The sequence below is a fragment of the Suricata suricatta genome, chromosome 9 (genome assembly GCF_006229205.1).
Source record: "Suricata suricatta isolate VVHF042 chromosome 9, meerkat_22Aug2017_6uvM2_HiC, whole genome shotgun sequence".
NCBI classification, from domain to species: domain Eukaryota; kingdom Metazoa; phylum Chordata; class Mammalia; order Carnivora; family Herpestidae; genus Suricata; species Suricata suricatta.
The window spans coordinates 114,156,249-114,177,762 of record NC_043708.1 but is presented as its reverse complement, the minus strand read 5'-3'; the positions used below and the strand labels follow the sequence as shown (position 1 = coordinate 114,177,762).

Below are 21,514 nucleotides of genomic sequence, written 5' to 3'. Positions count from 1 at the left end.
ACTTTCCTACGAAGGGCCATATGTCATTCCCTCTCATTGCCATGTAGTACTCCATCGTGAATATATACCACATCTTCTTGATCCATTCATCAGGTGATGGACATTTAGGCTCCTTCCATGTTTTGGCTATTGTTGACATTGCTGCTATGAACATTGGGGTACATGTGCTCCTATGCATCAGCATTTCTGTCTCTCTTGGTGGTGGTGATGGTGGAGGGCACTTAAGGGGAAGAGCACTGGGTGTTGTATGGAAAATAATTTGACAATAAAATATTATGGAGAAAAAAAAGGTAATAATCAGAAATACTTGAACTGGACTTAGCTGCCTCCTCTTTTCCCTCCTCCACCACCACTCTCCTCCACCACCACTCTCCCCTTCTACTTGCTTCCTCTTCCTCCCCACTCCTTTCTACTCCTTGCCCTCTTCTCCTCCCCTAATTGCTTTCCAAGATGCCTCCTCCCCCAGGATGCACAATTAACCCTACTGTTCAAAGTAATACTAGAGCTTTAGGGGACTTCATGGTTCAATATCTTAATCCCAATGTCCACTCTAGAAGAGTCTGGGCTCTGGACTTCCAGTTTCAGTTGGGATACATAGAGAGCTAGAAACACACACTCTTACTCTTATTCTCACAACCAGAAAACAGGGAAAAAATGTTAAGTTAATGACTTATTCTGTCAATAATAGGACTGCATCACAAACACTTAACTTAAAATCTAGAGTAAGACAGGTGACTACAGGGAGGAACAGGACCAAGCATTGCTTCCCTGAGACAGGTGCCACCACCACATACAGAAGCAGGCAAGATTAAATCAGAAAATATTTAAATATCTCAAGGTCATATATGGGCTAGCATGAAAATAAAGAGGGCCTGGGAGTCACAAAATAGGGGTGTTAGCATCTTCTTATAGGGTTTTGCTCAAGGAACTCTAGCAGGTGCTCACAGGGAAGATGGAGAGATTGAGGAGACTCATGAAGAAGCCTTAATTTCATGGGGAAGCACATCAAATCTGGTAGCCTAAGGGCACCCCAGCAACTGGGAATGGTGGGTAAGAAGAAAAAGTAGCCGTACTCTTGTCAGAGGAGTAGGAACTTTGCATAGTCTAGCAGACAGCTGGAGAGAAGCCAAACAATTCCAAGTGTCTGGGATACTAGATGTTACCATGCAACAACACACTGCAACATAGCCAATCTCTGACTGGATTTACACAGACCCCCAACTAAATCCCACAGTGCTATGTACTGAATGCTATGTCCCACCTGCCTAATTCATATATTGAAGTACTGACTTCCAGTGTAACTATATCTAGAGATGAGGCCTCAAAGGAAGTAACTGAGGTTCAATGAAGTCATAGGGTGGGGGCCTGATCTGAAAGGATTGTGTCCTTATAAGAACAGCTACCAGAGAATGCTCTTTCCCTAGACACACACACACACACACACACACACTGAGGAAAGGCCCTGTGAGGACATAGCAGAAAGGCAGTCACCTTCCATTCAGAAAGAGAGGCCTCACCAGAAATCAAATTGGCCAGCACTTTGACTTTGGACATTCAGCCTCCAGAACTATGAGTAATAAATTCTGTTGCCCCCAGACTGTGGTATTTTGCTAGGGCAGTCTAAGTTGACTAACACACTCAAAATCTACTATCCTATATAACACAACTCACTTTTAGGCTATGAGGCCTACAAAAACGCAAAAGAAAACATAGTATGAAAAACTAAGCAGTCATCAAGCCCAGATGACACAGCCAAAGAAAAGAACCAATGAACTTAAAGATAGGACAGTAGAGGGGACCTGGGTGGCCCATTCAGTTAAATGTCTGACTCCCGATTTTGGCTCAGGTCATGATCTCACAGTCCTGAGATTGAGCCCTGTGTTGGGATCCACACTGAATGTGAAGCCTGCTTCTCCCTCTGCCCCTCCCCTGCTCACATATTCTCTCTAAAAAAATAAAATGAAATAAAATAAAAATAGAAAGGTCCTTAGAAACCACCCAAGCTGTGTTGCAAAAGGAAATGGGGATGGGGTACAAATCAGAGTGTCCAAGAGCTATGGGGAGCCAGGCTCTAACTGGAATGTGCCAGTTGGCTGTCGTCATCCCCCCAGAAGGAACCTCACCACCAGCCATCCATCACAGTCTCACTAGTGCTTCCCTCCTCTTCTGTTCTGGCCTCATGTTTCATCGCATGTCCTGGAGTAAGGGGTGCCTGGGTGGCTCAGTTGGTTAAGCAGCAGACTCTTGATTTCAACTCAGGTCATGGTCTTGCAGTTCATGAGATTGAGCCCCACATCAGGCTCCATGCTGACAGTGAACAAAACCTGCTTCTGATTCTCTCTCCCACTCTCTCTCCCAGCCTCTCCCCAGCTCATGCTTACTCTCTCTCAAAAATAAAAAAAATAAACTTAAAAAATTTTTGTAATGTCCTGGAGGAGCAGAATACTCATGGGAAGAATGATAATCACCTATGCTGTAACCTTCAGCAACAGTTGTAATAGTTCTATGTTGTCTCTGTGAATCCCAACCATGGATAACTATCCTTTGCAGTGTACAGACTGGATACAGTAGCTTTGCAGGGGTGACACAGCCAACAACTGCCAGAATTTTCCTTGATCTGGATACAGGCTGAATAAAATCTGTAACAATCAGAAACATTTAATGATATATTTATAGCAGAAGAACAATAGGATTTAAATAATTTTGACAAAAGTTGAAAATATGGGTATGATAACTATGTTGACTGATGTATCCAACATTCACCAGCTCACTCTAAATAGTTCTTAGATATTAAAATATAAAATTCTGATTCATTATACTATTTTCCACTATAATAGATCTTGATTATTGATACTTTTGATTTTAAGGATTAACCACCAGCCACAAAATTAAATCGTCAGATGTATGTAAACATGGTTTTCCCATACTGGAGGAAAGGGAACACAACCCACATGAACACAACACATGTGATGGTTAAAGTATGTGTTTGTGGAATTTGCAGAATACCTTATACCTCATCACTGAGGTGATGATAAGATGACATGTCACAAAAGTTCAAAACAAATTCCTCAAATCACCAAAACTTCATCTCACAGAGGAAGGCTGAAGACTAGACAATGTGCTCAGGTCAAACCTCAGGAAATCAAGGGAGAATTGGCCTACCCTACCTCTTTTTTTGGAAATTCCACTTCCCCTTGCCCCCACCAGGCTTTGATAAACAGCTGGAGCTTCAGAAACACACAATTATGTGAATAGGAAGTAGAGAGGTAAACTGGTAGCCAAAAAAGTAAAATCATGAAGTTTTCAGAGTTCAATGTAATTGTTTCTTGTTTCATACATAGATTCCCTTTCTATGGGCCACTCCTCCCCTTCCTATGGGTGTTTAAAGGGTTGCAGGTATTCAGTTCAGCCAGTATTGGCTTCATGCAGCACCCTTGCTGTTCAAGATGCAACATTGCTCTCTGTATGTCACACTGAAGAGGAGACTCTTGTCATGCGCAATCCTGCACACATACACAGATCCACAATACTCATGCCCACAGATGCAGATAATGAAAACCAATTATTCACAGCCACATGTGGTCATATGCAGTCTCCAGTCATGTACCATTCAGCATGGGCCATAACCACAAGCTGCCAACATAGAAGATCCATGGCCACACACATCCTGGAGTCCACATTGCACAGTCATTAAAACACCATTCACAAATCCTATCCTTGCTCACAATCTCACACGCTGTCACAGCAGCATTCACCAACCATCCGCTGGGGTCTCCCAATAATGGTGCACACAAACTATCTTATGCTAATGCTGAAAATTGATACACTCCCAGAACTAAGATCCCAAACACAGACATGATCTCAAAATCATCACAGATCACAAATGATCCACATGTCCCACACAGGCATGTAGACACACAAACACACAGCTAGACACAGAGGACCTCACACCCACATGTACACACACACCCAGGCATACACACACACACACATACACTACAGATATGCACACCTGGGCACAAAGAATCTTACGCTCATTTGGCAAAAATTTTGAGCACCTGCAATGTGATTCCAACTAAGACTACATCAGGATACACACCACATAAATGCAGCAAGGCAGCTGACTCCTCATGTCAGAGGGCACACTCAGGTCACATCCAGAACCATGGCTCTACAGTCCTCCCTGGGAATGCATGGGCAAGTGGAATTTTAGAACCCTCCAGGAAAAGGGCAAACAGGGAGCTTCACTCCTCACAAACAAGGCAGCCCAGTTAGAAGGAAGCCTAGAGCACCATCTCATAGGGACACAAAACATTCTTGTAGCCACCCATGGTTCTGGACATGTCCCAACACAAATACTTTTACTGCATGTGGTTGAAAACAGAATTGGTAAGCCACTTTTAGGTGAAAAGTTAGACCCAGGGAGCAAGCTAACTGCCTTCTACAGAGCAAAGCCAAGTCTCCAGGTCTTCTCTTGCATCACATGTGGATCACAGAAGATGATCATTGCTAAGGGGAGGCCTTTCTCACCAACCTCAGCCCACTATCCCACATGCCCTCAGTATCTTCTCCAAAGAAAGTGTGAGCCCCATACCTCAGGTGCCTTGCTACCCAGCCCATGGCACCTAGGAGGTCTGCTGACCCATCAGAGGTACTCACAGAGCACACCACCACAAAGACAAACAGGTTTGCAACCTTCAGCCACTGTATACAGCACCTGTAAGAGAAAAAGTAGGCCCCAAGTCACACCAACAGTGGTACTATTTGCATCTGTCCAGACTGCCAAACCACAGACACGTCTCTGAAGCTTTGGGTAATACCAATCTCAAATCACATTTTAGAAATTATCTCCATAACATGGTATGAAGGAAGATACTGCTGACTTGTAAATGTATGGCCTCATGAAAAGCAGCTTGGTGAAAGTTACAGAGGAGAGCAAAGTTAATGTCAAGTGCTTGCATATGTTTCTTCCTGGAGACACTAAAATTCAAATTTAGAGGCTCTTTGGTAGCATTTTTAAAGGTTGAGTTTCCTGAAAACAAGCTTTATCTGGGCTTTCAGGTTCATATTTATCAATTATATTCACTTAAGTTGTCTGGAAAGTGGGAATGTGGATTTGATCATAAAATATAAAATATAAAAACACAGACTGAGGGGCACCTGAGTGGCTTGGTCAGTTAAGTGTCTGACTCTTGATTTCAACTCAGGTTATAATCTCACAGTTTTGTGGGTTTAAGCCGCATGTCAGGCTCTGCGATACCAATGTGGAGCCTGCTGGGGATACTCTCTCCTCTCTCTTTGCCCCTCCTTGACTTGTGCTATCTCTGCCTCTCTCAAAATAAATAAATAAATGTTAAAAAACAACAACAACAACACTAAGACATAACCAAACAATTCATAAAGGGAATTGCAGTCCTGTTACTGGTTGTACTAACAGAGCTTGTAAAGAATTTCTTCAGAGATAATTTCACAATCAGGCCATGGTCTTGGCCCCCTCTAAGGTCTCCTGACAGTGTCCTGGCCCAATCGCTATTATATATCTTTCTTACCTGTGGTTCTCAGAGCCTAGATGAACCTGAGTCTCCCCAACTCTTTGCAGTCCTTCCAGTCCCACCTCTATTCATATCAGATCCCCAGGTCCACTGGATCCTATCTTCTAATGACGCTATCACTGCCCAGCCCTGAGGTGTACTCTTCCACTGGCTGGTCCTCAAGAATAGGCTCTGGGGTGTTTGTACTCTGTCCCTGTATATGGAAGGGTGCTGGTACATAACCTGTGCTTGCCACGTGTTTGTAGAATGCAGAAAGTCTATGGTGGGATCTTCTCAACACTTTTCTGATCTTCTCAAAATGGTAAAGTCTTGTTCTGCATTCTCTTAGATTTAGTGAATTTAATGAATAATCATTTCACATTCCCAAATTATGACTCAACAACTCCTTTTTAAATGGATATCAAAGATGGAGCTATCATAATCCCAGATTCAAAGATATAACTACAAAGCTATAATAATCAAAACAGCATGGTACTGGTACAAAAACAGACACAAAAATCTTTGGAACAGAATGGAATCTCCAGAAATAAACCCACACTTACATGGTCAACTAATCTGTGACAAAGAAGTAAGAATATACAATAGGGATAAGACAGTCTTTTCAATAAATGGTACTGGGAAAACTGGACAACTACATGGAAAAGAATGAAACTTGACTACTCTCTGACACTATATACAAAAATAAGCTCAAAATGGATCAAGGATCTTAATGGGAAACCAGAAACCCTAAGACTCCTAGAAGATAATATAACCAGTTAGTTCTTTGACATTGGACATAGCAATGCTTTCTAGATGTGTCTCCTAAGGCAAATGAAACAGTAGCAAACATAAACTTCTGGGACTACATCAAACTAAAAAGCTTCTGTACAGTGAAGGAAACCACCAACAAAACAAAAAGCAATACTGAAAGGGGGGGAAAAACCTTAACAAATGATTTCTCTGATAAGAGGTTAATATTCAAAATATAGGAGGAACTTATATAACTTAACATGCACACACACACACACAGAGACACACACACACGCACACGCACATACATCCAATTAAAAAATGGACAGAGGATCCAAATAGTTGTTTCTCCAAAGAAGACATAAAGATGGCCAACATACATATGAAAGGATGCTCAATATCACTAATCATCAAGGAATGCAAATCAAATCCTCACTGAGATATCACTTTACACTTTCAGAATGGCAAAAATCAGAAAGACAAGAAATAAGAAGTGTTGGTAAAGATGTGGAGAAAAATGAACCTCGTGCACTATTGGTGAAAATGTAAATTGGTGCAGCCATTGTGGAAAACAGTGTGTAGATTCCTCAAAAAAAAATAGAAATACTATATGATCCAATAATTCCACTACTGGGTATTTACCCAAAGAAAACAAAAACATTAATTAAAAAGATATATGCACCCTTATGTTTATTATAGCATTGTACAATAGCCAAGATATGAAAGCAGCCCAAGTGTCCTTCAGTAGATGGACAGATGAAGAATATGTGGTTTATGTGTATTTGTATTTATATTTATATTTACATAGAATAGAATATTACTCAGCCATAAAAAAATAAGATCTCGCCATCAGTGACAACATGAATGGACCTAGATGATATTATGCTAAGTGAAATGAGTCAAACAGAGAAAGACAAATACCATTTGGTTTCACTCATATATGAAATCTAAAAACAAAACAAATGAATAAACAAAAACCAGTCTCAGACCTATAAATACAGATGGTTGCCAGAGGGTAAGGAGGAAGAGGGATGGGCAAAGGGGGTGAAGGGAGTAGAAGATACAATATTCCAGTTATAGAATGAACAAAACAGAAGAATAAAAAGTACAGCACAGGGAATATAGTCAGTGGTATTTTAAGAGTGTTGCATGGTGACAGATGGTAGCTACACTTATGGTGAGGGTCAGATGACATAGACAGTTGCTGAAACACTGGGTTGTAAATCAGAAATTAATGTAACATTGTATGTCAACTATTCTCAAATTAAAAAACAGTAATAAATAAATGAGAATCGAAATGATACCTCTTTGTTAAAGAAAGAGGCATTAATTTACTCTAAATACAATTTTTTCTAAAAAACTGACATATACAGCAGAGCTGACAATCTGAAATAAATTTTACAAGTTTCTTTAATGATCATACATGGTACTTTTTAGACCTGTTAAAAAGAATGGCACTAATATTTTTAGTTCAGTGGCAAGCTCAATGCAACTATTCCATGAATCCTAGAACATAGAGCAACTATAGAATGTAAAGTTTAATTTTTCCATGTTGCAGGACAGTTGAAGAACCTGGCATCTTCTGGAGCTGTGAACCAATCAGTTGAGGAAGGATGTTAACAATCACAGGATTTACCATCCTGGTAGCCCATGGGGCCATATCCTTATTCACACACTTTCACACAATTCACATAATTTCATAGCAGATTCTATGGCCAAATGTTTGTCATATCTATACAGATAGCTGAGACTAGTCCTCATGAAAAAGTAATACATGTCTGGGGAGCATGCTGGGAAGTGACATCTCCATAGTCAAGCACAGGTGGGAGATGTGGGGTCACATCACTGCCTGCCCACTTCAGCTTACAAGTTGCATGATCCTGGGCAAAATCCTTAACCTCTCTTAAGTTCCTTCCTTCACCTACCTCTCAAGATTGCTAGAAGGATCAATAGAACAATTAAGAGAGAGCCTCTCTGGGAACAGACAGGTACACTTTGGGCATATAGACAGATACACTTCTAATCAGCCCTTCAAATAGCTTCAGAAAGTACAGTTCCCCTAAGGTAGACAAATAATAACACTAGTATCTGATAGCTACATATTGTCTTCTTACCTATCAATGTGCTTTCCCACAGACCTTTTTAGCAGAAGCCCACACAAGGCCAAATAGTGAGGGAGAGATGAAAAGCAGACAGTTGCACAGAGGTGTCTGGTTCTGCTGGTCCCTCAGCTAACTGAGAGCATGTCTAGAATGAGAACCTGGTAATCTTGGTCGTTAAGCCTTATTCTGTCCTTGGAGATGCTACTTTCAAACATGTTGCTCTCAACAGAAACTTTACTTTAAATAAATATACCTATGGAAGCCCAGCAGACAAGGCAGGGAGAGTAAAGGTGCTCCAGCAATGGCTGGACAGCTTGCATGGTCCAATACAATGCCCTCAGCTCTACCTCACACATGCACGCCTAAGACCTCCTACACATGCACAAGCAAAGCCTTTCCACCACTACTACCACAAACTCCTTTCCTCACACATGCAAAGTCTCAGGCTCCCAGATCACACCACCCCAACAACAGTTTCCTGAAGAATGCGCCCAACCTTTTAATAACATGCTTTATCCCTAACTTCAAGGGATCATATCAGCTTCTAAAACACTATGAGGACTGCTGAAGTGAACTGATTCCATCTGCAAATCTCATGGTCATGAAGACCTCTGAAACACAAACAGGAAGGAGTGTAGGATGTTAGTCATTTAGATTTGTAATCGGTCTTTCTTATAGCCTCACAGATCCATACTAATTAGCAGTGTCACTTTACATTTCTTCCAGAGCCTGGAGAAAGATAAGTAATCTTCCAGAATAAGTGCAGCCTGGCCAAATGTGAAAACCCTTTCTCTTCATCTTCATTCTGTTACTTGGGAAGGATGTAGTGAGGGTGAGACACCCCCCACCACAGCCCAGTCCCAGACAAGTGGGATGCTCTGTACAACCATTACCTTGTGCCAGTGCCAGTACTAGCCCTCCAAGTCTCCTTACCTCAGCTTCGAAAGACGGGACCTGATGTGAGCACTGTCCAGAAACTCCCCTTTCTCATGGAAGGCAGATCCAGAGGAGCCAGCCAAGTCTTTGCTCAGCAGGGATCCTCCCTCCCAGTCAGCTGAGCTGTTCCCCCATGATTCTTCAGCAGTGGTAAACTCTGGATGACAAATAGGCATTCCCCATGACCTGGAAAGCAAGACCTTGTGGTTATTTTCACAGAAATAGTAGCATCCTCAAAACAAGATTTCATTTCAGTGGTAAATGTGAAATGTGGAATCAATTCTAGTTTTTAAAAGGACCACAGACATTTTAGTTCTGTCAAACTAGTAGGAATGAGTCTTTCTTGATATCATAGGACACTTACCTTAAGGAAAATCATTTGGGGTCACCCAAGTCTTCAAAATGAATTGTATATTTTCAAGAAACATCAGTTTTTTTCTGAATTTGGAACTTTACAATAAAGCTATTTCAGTATTTGCTTTCTCTTTGATTGTGCTGGAATTCTCAATACCTAGTTGTTATATTGTTATACTTGTCCTGACATGGAGTAAGTGGTGTAAGCCTTTCCTCCTCTGTGTAGTTATCTTTCTGTAAAGGGCTAGAGGGAAGATGGTCTACCTGGCTTTTCCTGTACATGAGCATGAGCAGGAGTGGAGAACATTAGTGTTGGACTAGATGGGCCCAGGATGGAGCCTGTATCTAGAAGTATGATTCAAGAGGAACCACAAACTTTACTCAAAATTACATGTAGACACAGCCATTGACTTTTAGTTGAATCTTTGGGCTTCTGAACAACCTCCTCAGTACAGATGCACTTGAGTCTAGTCAGGTTGCATCAAAGCCCAGTGTTTCCGTGTATTTCCTGAAATATCATTAGATTATAATATTGACATAAAAGGCTATGAACTTAGAAACAAATGATGCCTCTCAAGCCCAGCTAGCTCTACAGGACATTGTGATTCTCTTGAACACCTCTAATTGCCTTCAAACTGGTTCACAACATGAAAAAATAGTCTTAATCATAAAAAGAACTCCAAAGATGCAAATTAGGCTGCATGAATCCAATATTTAACAATAACAAATGATTCTGACCATGTTACAAACTAATCAATACTGAAAATAAAGAGTTTGTGACTAATAAATACTCATGAGTAAGGAATAATATCTCACACACACACACACACACACACACACACACACACACACACTGGCTGGTGAACAAATACAACTGTAACCAAAATTGGAACTAAGAAGCTTATTTTAGAAGTGCCAATGGGGCACCTAATGTAGTGTTTCTAGAACAATGTTGTGCAATAGAACTTTCTGTGGTGGACAGGAGTGTTCCTTGCCTCCTTGCCCTATCAGCTATGGTAGTCACATATGTTCATTGGCCACTGGAAGTGTGTAACTGAAGAACTAAATTTTTAAATTTTATTTTATTTTAATTATTTTGACTTTGAATAACACCTTGGACAAGTGGCAACTATGCTGGTCAGTGCAGATGCAGAGCATGCTCTGACACTTGTACCATCAGCTGCACATGCCTGCTTTCAAAACCTTGAAAAAAAGGGAAACGTTGTAAGCAAACCTGACCCATGTTCTTCTCCCCTGAAGTGGTTTTTGTGTCATGAAGCCAGCTTGGCATCCCAGAGCATGCCCAGGACAAATGCCTACACATTATGCTTTTACAATGAAACATGGGTTCTAAAATAACCTTAATGGTTTATCAAGTAATTCAAAGGAAAGCATCAAGAGAATCAATGTATAAACTGTTTCAAAGTTACTTATTAGGAGAAATGGAGAAAAATTAAGTTATCTTCCTGGTTTCAGGGATTGTGCTGGACACTGGGATGTGAGATGAAGATGCAGGCTGGTAGGTATAACCATGGAACATACAGGCATGTCCTGAAGTTCAGGCATGAATGTGGTGTTTGAGAACACAGAAAAAACATTGATCCTTGAGGGAGCTGGGGGGTGCAATATTTCATAAAAGAGATGCATTTGAGTCCTTTTGAAGTTGAGTGGGACTGCCCTGGAGAGCAAGAAGGGAAGGAGGTTCCTCTAATCAAAGGGCTAAGTGGGAAATTTTTAGGGAGACACAAGTTGTCATCAGGAATCTTCTGGAGGGAGTCAGATTGTCTCTGCACTAGGAGGTGATAAATCTACATTCCTACACCCAATCTAAATGGAGTGGGTCTTTGGCAAGTAAGGCCAGAAATCCACATAGTATACAAGTACCCCCAAGGAATTCCAATTCACTCTGTAAAGTATGAAGCCCCAGAGACTTGCATACATACAGACAGGTTGCAGATGGGGCTGGAGAAAGCATGGGCAGCTCTTCAGAGGCTGGGAGGGAGGTGAATGCAAGTAACACAGCAACCTGCCTACTGATGCAGATGCATGGTGTTACAGAGCAGGAAAGGAAGGGCCCATGATAATGCCATCGAGTTTGTAATGTGAAGGGAGTCAGGGGATACTAAGAAGGTGGTTTAGGCTTCCAGAAGTTTGTCCACATAAAGAAGAAGAGATGAGCTTGGATACCTAGGCCAGGGCCCTTCATTCTAGGTGACAGCGTAAGTTATCCTCCAGATCAGCTCTGCTCAAAAATTCCAGAACCATCCTGGTTTGTCCCCAATAGGACCTTCAAACTTGTAAGAAGTGGAGTTTTCTCTTAAATCATACATTTTCAACCTCATTACTATTGGCATTTGAGTCATTATTTGTTGTGGGGATTTGTCCCATGCATTATAGGATGTTTAGCAGCATCCCTGGCCTTTACCTTTAAATGCCAGTAGTACCTCTTCCCCAACTGTGACAGAAAAAGAAATATCTCTGGACAGCATCTTCCTCATCCCCCAGTTGAGAGCCCTGGCCTGGTAAGAAAGCCTATCAGAGCTGTGTACATCATGAATGTGCATATGTACTATTTAATAATTACAGGGTTATGCTCAAGGTTATTTGGAAACTCATAAGCCACAGAATACAAATACTAGAATCATGAATATATACTACATTGAATTGACAAAGACCTGGCAGAGATTAAACAACATGTCTGGCAAAAATTCATATCTCAAGATGGATCCTAGGCAAGATGATGGAGAAGTAAGGAGCCCAATTACCTCTGCCTGCCTGCAATTATCAAACTGAGAAGAATTAAAAGCCACAGCTTTCTGATCTCCTAGGACAGAGGTGAGTGCACAGATCCCTTATTGACAACAGCTTCATGGATGCCTGAGTGAGTGGACTGGGACCAGAGACTTTGGGGGAGGGAGCACAGGCCCAAAGTGGAGCCAGGAGGGAAGGCACCCAGAAACTTAGCACGGGGCCCACAGAAAGCCATGAGTCCAGAGGTGCACAGAACCTTGGCACACACGAGATGGCCATGCAGGGAGGCAGAGAAACCAGGGGAAGAGAAGTAGAGACTGAATCACTCATAGCATAATCTCTGGAGAGGGGAGACCTCTCCTGTGACTGAGAGCCACTGGGGGCAGGGAGAGAAATCCTCCCCCTCGGCGGGCTTGTACTCCCTTGGACCCAGCAGTTGGCCGACTTTAGTGGAGCCAAGGGAAAAACAGGCTCCACAATCTCCCTATTCAATCCCGGTCAGAAAGCCGCCCACCTGCAGGAGATTATTTCAACTGTGGTGGCAACATCAAAGTGTGTGGGCTAGGACTTAGAAACCTGGTGGAACTTAGAAAACTGAAACAATTTGACCTGCCCATGGCACAAGGAGATTGGACTAGAGAGTGGCTGGCAACGCATGGCCTGAGGGGGGCTTGGGCACTGCCATTCTTTTCCACACATCCACTAAGGTGGGGCCTCAGAGAGCAGCCCCTGAGACCCTATCTACCAACACAAAGCTATGCCCATATGCGCTGGAGAGCTGCTGTGTTTTTGCTTATTATTTTTAATTGTTGTTTCTTTCTTTTCTTATTATTTTTATTAATTTTTCCCTTGTGTTCTCTATTTTATTTTCCTTTTTCCTTCTTTTCTCCCTTTCCCCCTGGAGTCAGGGAAAGACCAACATTTATGCATTGCTGTGCTCAGATCAACTCTTACCATCCAGGTATTTTTTCCTTAATCTCATCCTTATTCTGCCCCTCCACAGGTTTTGTTCTCTCAAACTGTCCTTTATCTCTGGCTGTCGCTATACCCCACCTTCTTTTTTTCCTTTCTGGTCCTCTCTTTTCTTTCCTGTTCCTTTTTTTCTTTCCCCATTTGGTTTTCTTCTTTACTTGTCCTGTCAGTGTGTTTGCATGTGTGTGTTCCCTTTGTGTTTGTCTGTCTGTTTAACTTTTCAGGGCTACCTCAAGAAACAAGCCAAAGCACACATGGAGGAAAGTCCCAAATATCGCTGAGTAGGGATATAAATTAATCAGAGGCATAACAAGAGAAACCAAGAACATCTCCTGAAAAGACAGACCCTAGATAGTCAAAGAACCTCCTTTAATAGAGAAATACTAATAGGCACACAGTGCAGAATGAGTTTTGAAGCTGACAAGAGACAGAAAGCTAAAGAAAATGATGAAATGAAATAACTCTCCTCTAAAGAAACTCCAGAAAGAAATCACAGCTACAAAACTTCTAAAAACAGACGCAATCAACATAACTGAACAAGAATTTAGAATGATTGTCATAAAATTAATTGCTGGGCTTGAAAAAAGCATAGAAGCCATCAGAGAAGATATTGATACAAAGATTAGGAACCTTCAAAATAGCTGTGATGAGTTAAAATAAAACAGGCTACAAATGAGGTGAATAATAAAATGGAGGCTGCCACTACATGGATTGAAGAAGCAGAGAGGAGAATAGGTGAATTACAAGACACGGTTATAGGAAAAGAGGAAGCCAAAAAAAAAAAAGAGAGAGAGAGAGAGAGAGAAATTGATACAGGAGCACAAAAGGAGATTTAGAGACCTGACTGATACAATCAAAGGGAACAATATCTGTATCATAGGAGTTCCTGAAAAAGAAGACAGAGAAAGAGGTCCTGAAGCGGTGCTGGGTCAAATTATACATGAAAATTTCTCCAATCTGGGGAAAGAGAAAGACATTGAAATTCAAGAAGCATATCGAAGGGAGAGGCCAAGATGGCGGAGAGGAAGTGAGCTCTATAACTTTGTCTGCCCCATCTATTGACTGAGAAGGACATTACTCTCATCTGCAAGAGTGGAAGAAGAAAATACAGACTCCAGAAAGAAGACCACCTCAAAGATGACTGAGTGAGTGAGTGTGAACTGGGGAGATTGGAAAATGGGCCAGTCTGAGAAGGGCAGGGGAGGTGGGAGCCCTAGCCAAACACAGGGCAATCACGCAGAGTCCCTGAGAGATAAAGGGAAAAGGAAGAGAAACTGAACACGCTCATAGTAATGTCTCTAGAGAAGAGATAAAGAACGTTTAACCCTGCTCTGAGAGAAAAACTCTCACTCCATATATAACTGCTGGGTAGCCCAAATCCTGAACCCGGGTGGCACAAGGGAAAAAACAGCCTCCACACCTGTGCCATCTCAGCAGGGAGTCAGCAACCGCCCGGCGGCAGCCCTGGGGGCAGGCATGCACATTGGCCTCGGCTGCAGGAGTGGGAGCACAGACTTCATTTCCACAGTGCATCTCGCCTCCACCATTGGCCTCGTGAACCCAAATCCCAGGTGCCAACAGGGAAAAAATAGCCCCCACCCTATGTGATCCCGGCAGGAAGTTGGCGGCGGCTGAAGCGGGGGTGCAAGCTTTGGCTGAAAGAGCACACAACTCATTTCTGGCAGTGCCCGGCACCTCAGGCAGCAGCACCATGAATCCTGGTTGGCACTAAGAGAAACTGATCCCTCCCCCTACTCTATCGCGATCCGGGCTGGGGGCTGGGAGTTGGCAGTGGTGTCTGGAGGGGCATGAACATTGCCTCCTGCAGCGCACCTCGCCCCCAGGAGCAGCAGTGCAAATCCCTGCCAGTGCCTAGAGAAATTGCTCTCTCCACCTACGAGATCCTGGATAAGAAACCAGTCACCAAAGCAAGTACATCTCATCTGTGGTAGTATAAAAGTGCATGGAGTAGGATTTTGAAATGACACAGGCCTGGAAAATACAGCTTGGCTCAGCTGTGGCACAAGGAGATCAGACTCATTAGAGTGACCTGCAGCACTTAGTTCCAGATGAGCTTGGGGTGCCGCCATTCTACTCTCTGCAACCACCACGGCAGCAGGGGTTGCGGGGGGTGGGGCCTCCATGAGCAGCCAACAAGACCTACTACACAAAACCACACCTATCCGTGAGGGGGAGCTGCTGCTTTTTTTCTCTTATTTTTTTGTACTTATTTTTTATTATTATTACCTTTTTTACTTAAAAAATTTTTGTAATTTTTACTCCTTATTTTCCTTTTTCCTTTATCCCACTTTTTTTCTTCCTCTTCCCATCCAGATATATTCTCCTGGATCTCATCCTTCGCTCTCTCCTCAACTGGTTATACACTTTTAGACTGTTCATTGTCCTTTGTTGTCTCAACCCCCCTTTATTCTTTTTCCTCAATTCTTTTCTTCTCTTTCCTCTCCATTTTCTTTTCTTCCTTCCCTCCTTTTAATTTGTTTGTTTGATTTGTCTGTACGTTTGCAGGCTTCTGTTCTTTCTGTGTTTGTCTGTATGCTTTCCTTTTCAGGGCTATTCCAAGAAACAATCCAAAGTGAGCATGACAGCGAGCCCCAAATACCGCTGATTAGGGAAACAAAATAATCAAAGGCACAACAAGAGAAACTGAGAGACACCATTAAAAGAATATTTCCTGAAACAACAGCCCCTGGACAGCCAATAAGTATCCGTTAACAGAGCAATACTAATAGGTACACAGTACACAATGAGCTTTTTAAAATTGACAAGAGACAGAAAACTAGCCAAAATGACAAAACGAAGGAACTCACCAAAGAAGAGTCACAGCCAAGGACTCCTCCACATAGACCTAAACAACATCACTGGATATCCCTATGTAGGAGACACAGAAACTAGGCCAAAGTGTTTGGAACCTAGTGTTTTAAAGGAAAAATAGCAGATTTCGAGGGAGGAGCCAAGATGGCAGAGGAAGGAGCTCTGTAAACATCGTCTGCCCCACCTATCAAACTGAGAAGGACATTACTCTCATCTGCAGGAGCAGAAGGAGAAAATACAGACTCCAGAAAGAAGACAACCTCAAAGATACATGAGTGAGTGAGTGAGAACAGGGGAGATTGGAAAACGGGCCTGCCCGAGATAGGCAGGGGAGGTGGGAGCCCCAGCCCAAAATGGGGCAAGCGCACAGAGACCCAGAGACAAAGGGAAGCAACATAGAAACTGAACACGCTCATAGTACTGTCTCTGGGGAAGAGATGAAGAACGTTTAACTGTGCCTGGAGAGAGAAACTCTCACTCCATATATAACTTTTGGGTAGCCCAATTCCCGAACCCAGGTGGCACAAGGGAAAGAACAGCTTCCAGCCCTGTGCCATCTCAGCAGGGAGTCAAGTGGCCGCAGCAGCAGCCTCGCCAGGGGCGCTCACTTCAACCTTGGTTCTGGGAGTGGGAGCACGCACCTCATTTCCACTGCGCATCTCGCCCCCAGCATTGGCCACGTGAATCTTGAATCCCCAGTGACAACAGGGAAAAAATAGCCCCCACCCCTATGCAATCCTGGCAGGGAGTTGGCGGCGGTGGAGGCCTGGGCTTGCACTCAGGCTGAAGGAGCTCCCAGCTCATTTTCAGCAGCACCGGCGCCTAGCGCAATATCAGCACAAAGCCAACAGAAAATCATACCTCCCCCAACGCAATCGTGATCCCAGCTGGGGGCTGGGAATCCGCAGTTGTGTCTGTGACGGTATGCACTTGACCTCCTGCTGCACATTTTGCCTCAGGCTGCACACCTCTCCTCAGGCAGGGGCTGCTGAAATCCTGCCTGAGCCAAGTCAAACTGATCCCTCCCCCTAAGAAGCCATCCACCAAAGCAAGTACATCTCATCTGTGTAGCATAAAAGTGCATGGACTAGAACTTTGAACCGAGGTGGGCCTGGGAAATACAACTTGGCTCAACCGCAGCACAAGGAAATTGGACTCATTAGAGTGGCCTACAGTGTGTAGTTCCAGCAGAGCTTGGCATGCCACCATTCTACTCTCTGCAGACACCAAGGCGGAGCCTCTGAGAGCAGCCTCCTAGACCTACCACAACAAACCATGCCAATCCACAAGGGGGAGCTGCTGCTGGTTTTTTTTCTTCTTCTTCATTTTTTTCTTTTGTTCTTCTTTTTTTTGTACTTATTTTTTATTATATTACCTTTTTACGTAAGTTCTTTTTTAATTTTTACTCCTTATTTTCCATTCTCCTTTCTCCCTTTTTTTACCTTCCTGCAATCCAGATATATTCTCCTGTATCTCATCCTTACCTCTCTCCTCAACTGATCATACACTTTTAAACTGTCCACTTTCCATTGTTGTCTCTGACACCCTGTATTTTTTTCTTCTTCTTCACTTTTTTTGTCTCTTTCCTCTCCATTTTCTTTCTTTTCTTTACCCCTTTTAATCTGTTGGTTTGTTTGATTTGTCTGAGTGTTTGTGTGCTTCTGTTCCCTCTGGGTTTGTCTGTTTTCCTTCTTAGGACTACAAGAAACAAGCCAAAGTGTGCATAATGGCAAGTCCCAAATATTGCTGAGTAGGGAAATAAAATATTCAAAGGCACAACAAGAGAAACTGAGAGACACCATTAAGAGAATATTTCCTGAAATGACAGGACCTGGACAGGCAATAAGCCTCCTTTGACAGAGAAATATTAACAGGTGCACAGTGCACAATGGGCTTTCTAAAGCTGACAAGAGAGAGAAAACTAGCAAAAATGACAAAACGAAGGAAATCTCCCCTGAAGAACCTCCAGGAAGAAGTCACAGCCACAGAACTGCTCAAGGCAGATCTAGACAACATACCGGATCAAGAATTTAAAAAAACTTGTCATAAAATTAATCGCTGGGGTTGAAAAAAGCATCAAAGAAGCAACTGAGACAATTAGAGGGCCTATTGAAAATAGGTGTGATGGATTAAAAAGGCTATAGAAGAGGTGAACAACAAACTGGAGGCAGCCACCTCAACGATTGACGAGGCAGAGAGAAGAATAGGTGAATTAGAAGATATAGTTAGAACAAAAGAGGAAGCTGAAAAAAAGAGAGAGAAATTAATCCAGGAGCAGGAAAGGAGAATTCGAGACCTGAGTAATACAATCAAGCGGAACAACATCCGGCTCATAGGAATTCCTGAAGAGGAAGACAGAGAGAAAGGGCCGGAAGGGATACTAGACAAAATTATAACTGAGAATTTCCCAAATCTGGGAAAAGAAATAGACATTCATATTCAAGTGGCACAAAAAACTCCCTTAAGACATAATTTGAATTGGCCTTTGGCCCAACATATCATAGTGAAACTGGCATAATATGAAGATAAAGAGAGAATTCTGAAAGCAGCTAGGGAGAAAAGGGCCCTCACATACAAGGGGAAACCAATCAGAGTGGTTACAGATCTATCCAATGAAACTGGCAGGTGAAGAAGGAATGGCAGGAAATCTTCAATGTGATGAACAGAAAAAAACATGCAGCCAAGAATTCTTTATCCAGCAAGCCTGTCATTCAAAATAGAAGTAGAGATAAAAGTGTTCCCAAATATACAAAAATTGAAAGAATTCATCACCACCAAACCAGCCAGCCCTCAGGAAATCCTAAGAGGGACTCTATGAGGGAAATGTTGCAAAGAATACAAGGTGCCAGAGACACCACTATAAACATGAATTCTAGGGAGAACACAATGACTCTGAACCCTCATTTTTCAATAATAACACTGAATGTAAATGGATTGAATGCTCCAACCAAATGACACGGGGAACCAGAATGGATAGAAGAACAAAACCCATCTATTTGCTATCTACAAGAGACACATTTTCGACTGGAAAACGCCTTCAGGTTGAAAGTAAAGGGATGCAGAAATATCTATCATGCGACTGGAAGCCAAAAGAAAGCTGGAGTAGCCATACTTATATCAGACAAACTGGACTTTAAAGTAAAGGCAGTAACAAGAAATGAAGAAGGATATTATATAATTACAGGATCTCTCCATCAGGAAGAGCTAACAATTATAAACATGTGTATGCCAAATTCGGGAGGGCCCAAATACATAAAACAATTAATCACAGAAAGAAACAATCTTATTGACAAAAATGTGCTAATTGCAGGGGACGTTAATACTCCACAGACAGCAATGGATAGATCAACCAGACAGTAAATCACTAAGTAAGCAATAAACTTGAATGAAACATTGGAACAGATTAACTGATAGATATATTTAGAACTCTGCATCCTGAAGATATGAAATTCACCTTCTTTTCAAGAGCACATGGCACATTCTCCAAGATAGATCACATACTGGGGCATAAAGCAGCCCTCCATAAGTATAAATGAATAGAGATCATACTATGCACACTTTCAGATCACAATGGTATGAAACTTGAAATTAACCACAGGAAAAAGTCTGGAAAACTTCCAAAAATGCGGAGGTTAAAAACCACCCTACTAAAGGATGAACGGGTTAATCAGGCAATTAGAGAAGAAATTAAAAAATATATGGAAACCAACAAAATCAAAAATACAACAATCCAAAATATCTGGGACGCAGCAAAGATAGTCCTAAGAGGAAAGTATACTGCAATCCAGGCAAATCTCAACAAACTAGAAAAAGCACAAATCAAAATTTAACAGAGCACCTACTGGAACTAGAAGGGAAGCAGCAAGAGCACCCCAAACCCAGCAGAAGAAAAGAAATAGTAAAGATCAGGGCAGAAATAAACAATATAGAATCCAAAAGAACAGTCAAGCAGATCAATGAAACCAGGAGTTGGTTCTTTGAAAAAATAAACAAAATCGATAAACCTCTAGCCAGGCTACTCAGAAAGAAATGAAAGAGCACCCAAATAGACAAAATCATGAATGAAAAAGGATCTATTACAACCAATCCATTAGAAATACAAGCAATCATCAGAGATTATTATGAAAAATTATATGCCAACAAACTGGACAACAGAAGAAATGGGCAAATTTGTGATTGCACATGCACTATCAAAATTCAAATGGGAAGAGATAGAAAGCATGAATAGACCAATAACCAGTGAAGAAATCGAATCCGTGATCAAAAATCTCCCAACGAATAAGAGCCCAGGGCCAGATGGCTTCCCAGGGGAATTCTACCAGACGTTTAAAGCAGAACTCATACCCATTCTTCTCAAACTATTCCAAAAAATAGAAATAGAAGGAAAACTTCCAAACTCATTCTACGAAGCCCGTATCACCTTGATATCCAAACCAGACAGAGACCCAGCAAAAAAAGAATCTACAGACCAATATCCTTCATGAATACAGATGCAAAAATACTCAACCAGATACTAACAAATCGAATTCAGCAGCACATAAAAGAATTATCCATCACGATCAAGTGGGACTCATTCCTGGGTTACAGGGCTGGTTCAATATTTGCAAATCCATCAGTGTGATCCATCACATTAACAAAAGAAAGGATAAAAACCATATGATCCTGTCGATAGATGCAGAAAAAGCATTTGACAATATATGGCACCCTTTCTTAATAAAAACCATTGAGAAAGTCGGAAGAGAAGGAACTTACCTAAACATTATAAAAGCACTTACGAAAAGCCCAAAGCTAATATCATCCACAATGGGGAAAAACTGAGAGCTTTCCCCCTGAGATCAGGAACACGACAGGGGTGTCCACTCTCACCACTGTGTTTAACATAGCGCTGGGTGTCCTAGCATCAGCAATCAGACAACAAAAGAAAATAAAAGGCATCAGAATTGGCAAAGAAGAAGTCAAACTTTTACTTTTTGCAGATGATATGATACTCTACATGGAAAACCCAGCAGACTCCACCAGAAGCCTTCTAGAACTGATCAATGAATTCAGTAAAGTTGCAGTGTACAAAATCAATGTACAGAAATCAGTTGCATTCCTATACACCAAAAATGAAGCAGCCGAAAGAGAAATCAAGAAACTGATCCCATTCACGATTGCACGAAAAACCATCAAATACCTAGGAGTAAACCTAAGCAAGGATGTAAAAGACCTATATGATGAAAACTATAGAAAACTTATGGAAGAGATCGAAGAAGACACCAAGAAATGGAAAACATTCCCTGTTGA

General features: G+C 42.0%; 1 protein-coding gene and 1 pseudogene across 1 annotated transcript in view; one reads left to right on the top strand and one right to left on the bottom strand.

Moving 5' to 3' along the window:
* Window positions 1-21,514, bottom strand: part of OCA2 (OCA2 melanosomal transmembrane protein) — a 406,012-nt gene that overhangs the window by 321,652 nt on the left and 62,846 nt on the right. The window contains exons 3-5 of the mRNA XM_029951989.1: window positions 9,317-9,505; window positions 4,660-4,717; window positions 2,567-2,639 (exon numbers count right to left, since the gene is read on the bottom strand). Coding sequence (XP_029807849.1) covers window positions 2,567-2,639; window positions 4,660-4,717; window positions 9,317-9,505 — 320 coding nt within the window. The remainder of the gene's footprint in view (window positions 1-2,566; window positions 2,640-4,659; window positions 4,718-9,316; window positions 9,506-21,514) is intronic.
* Window positions 15,205-21,514, top strand: part of LOC115301077 — a 7,407-nt pseudogene continuing 1,097 nt past the window's right edge.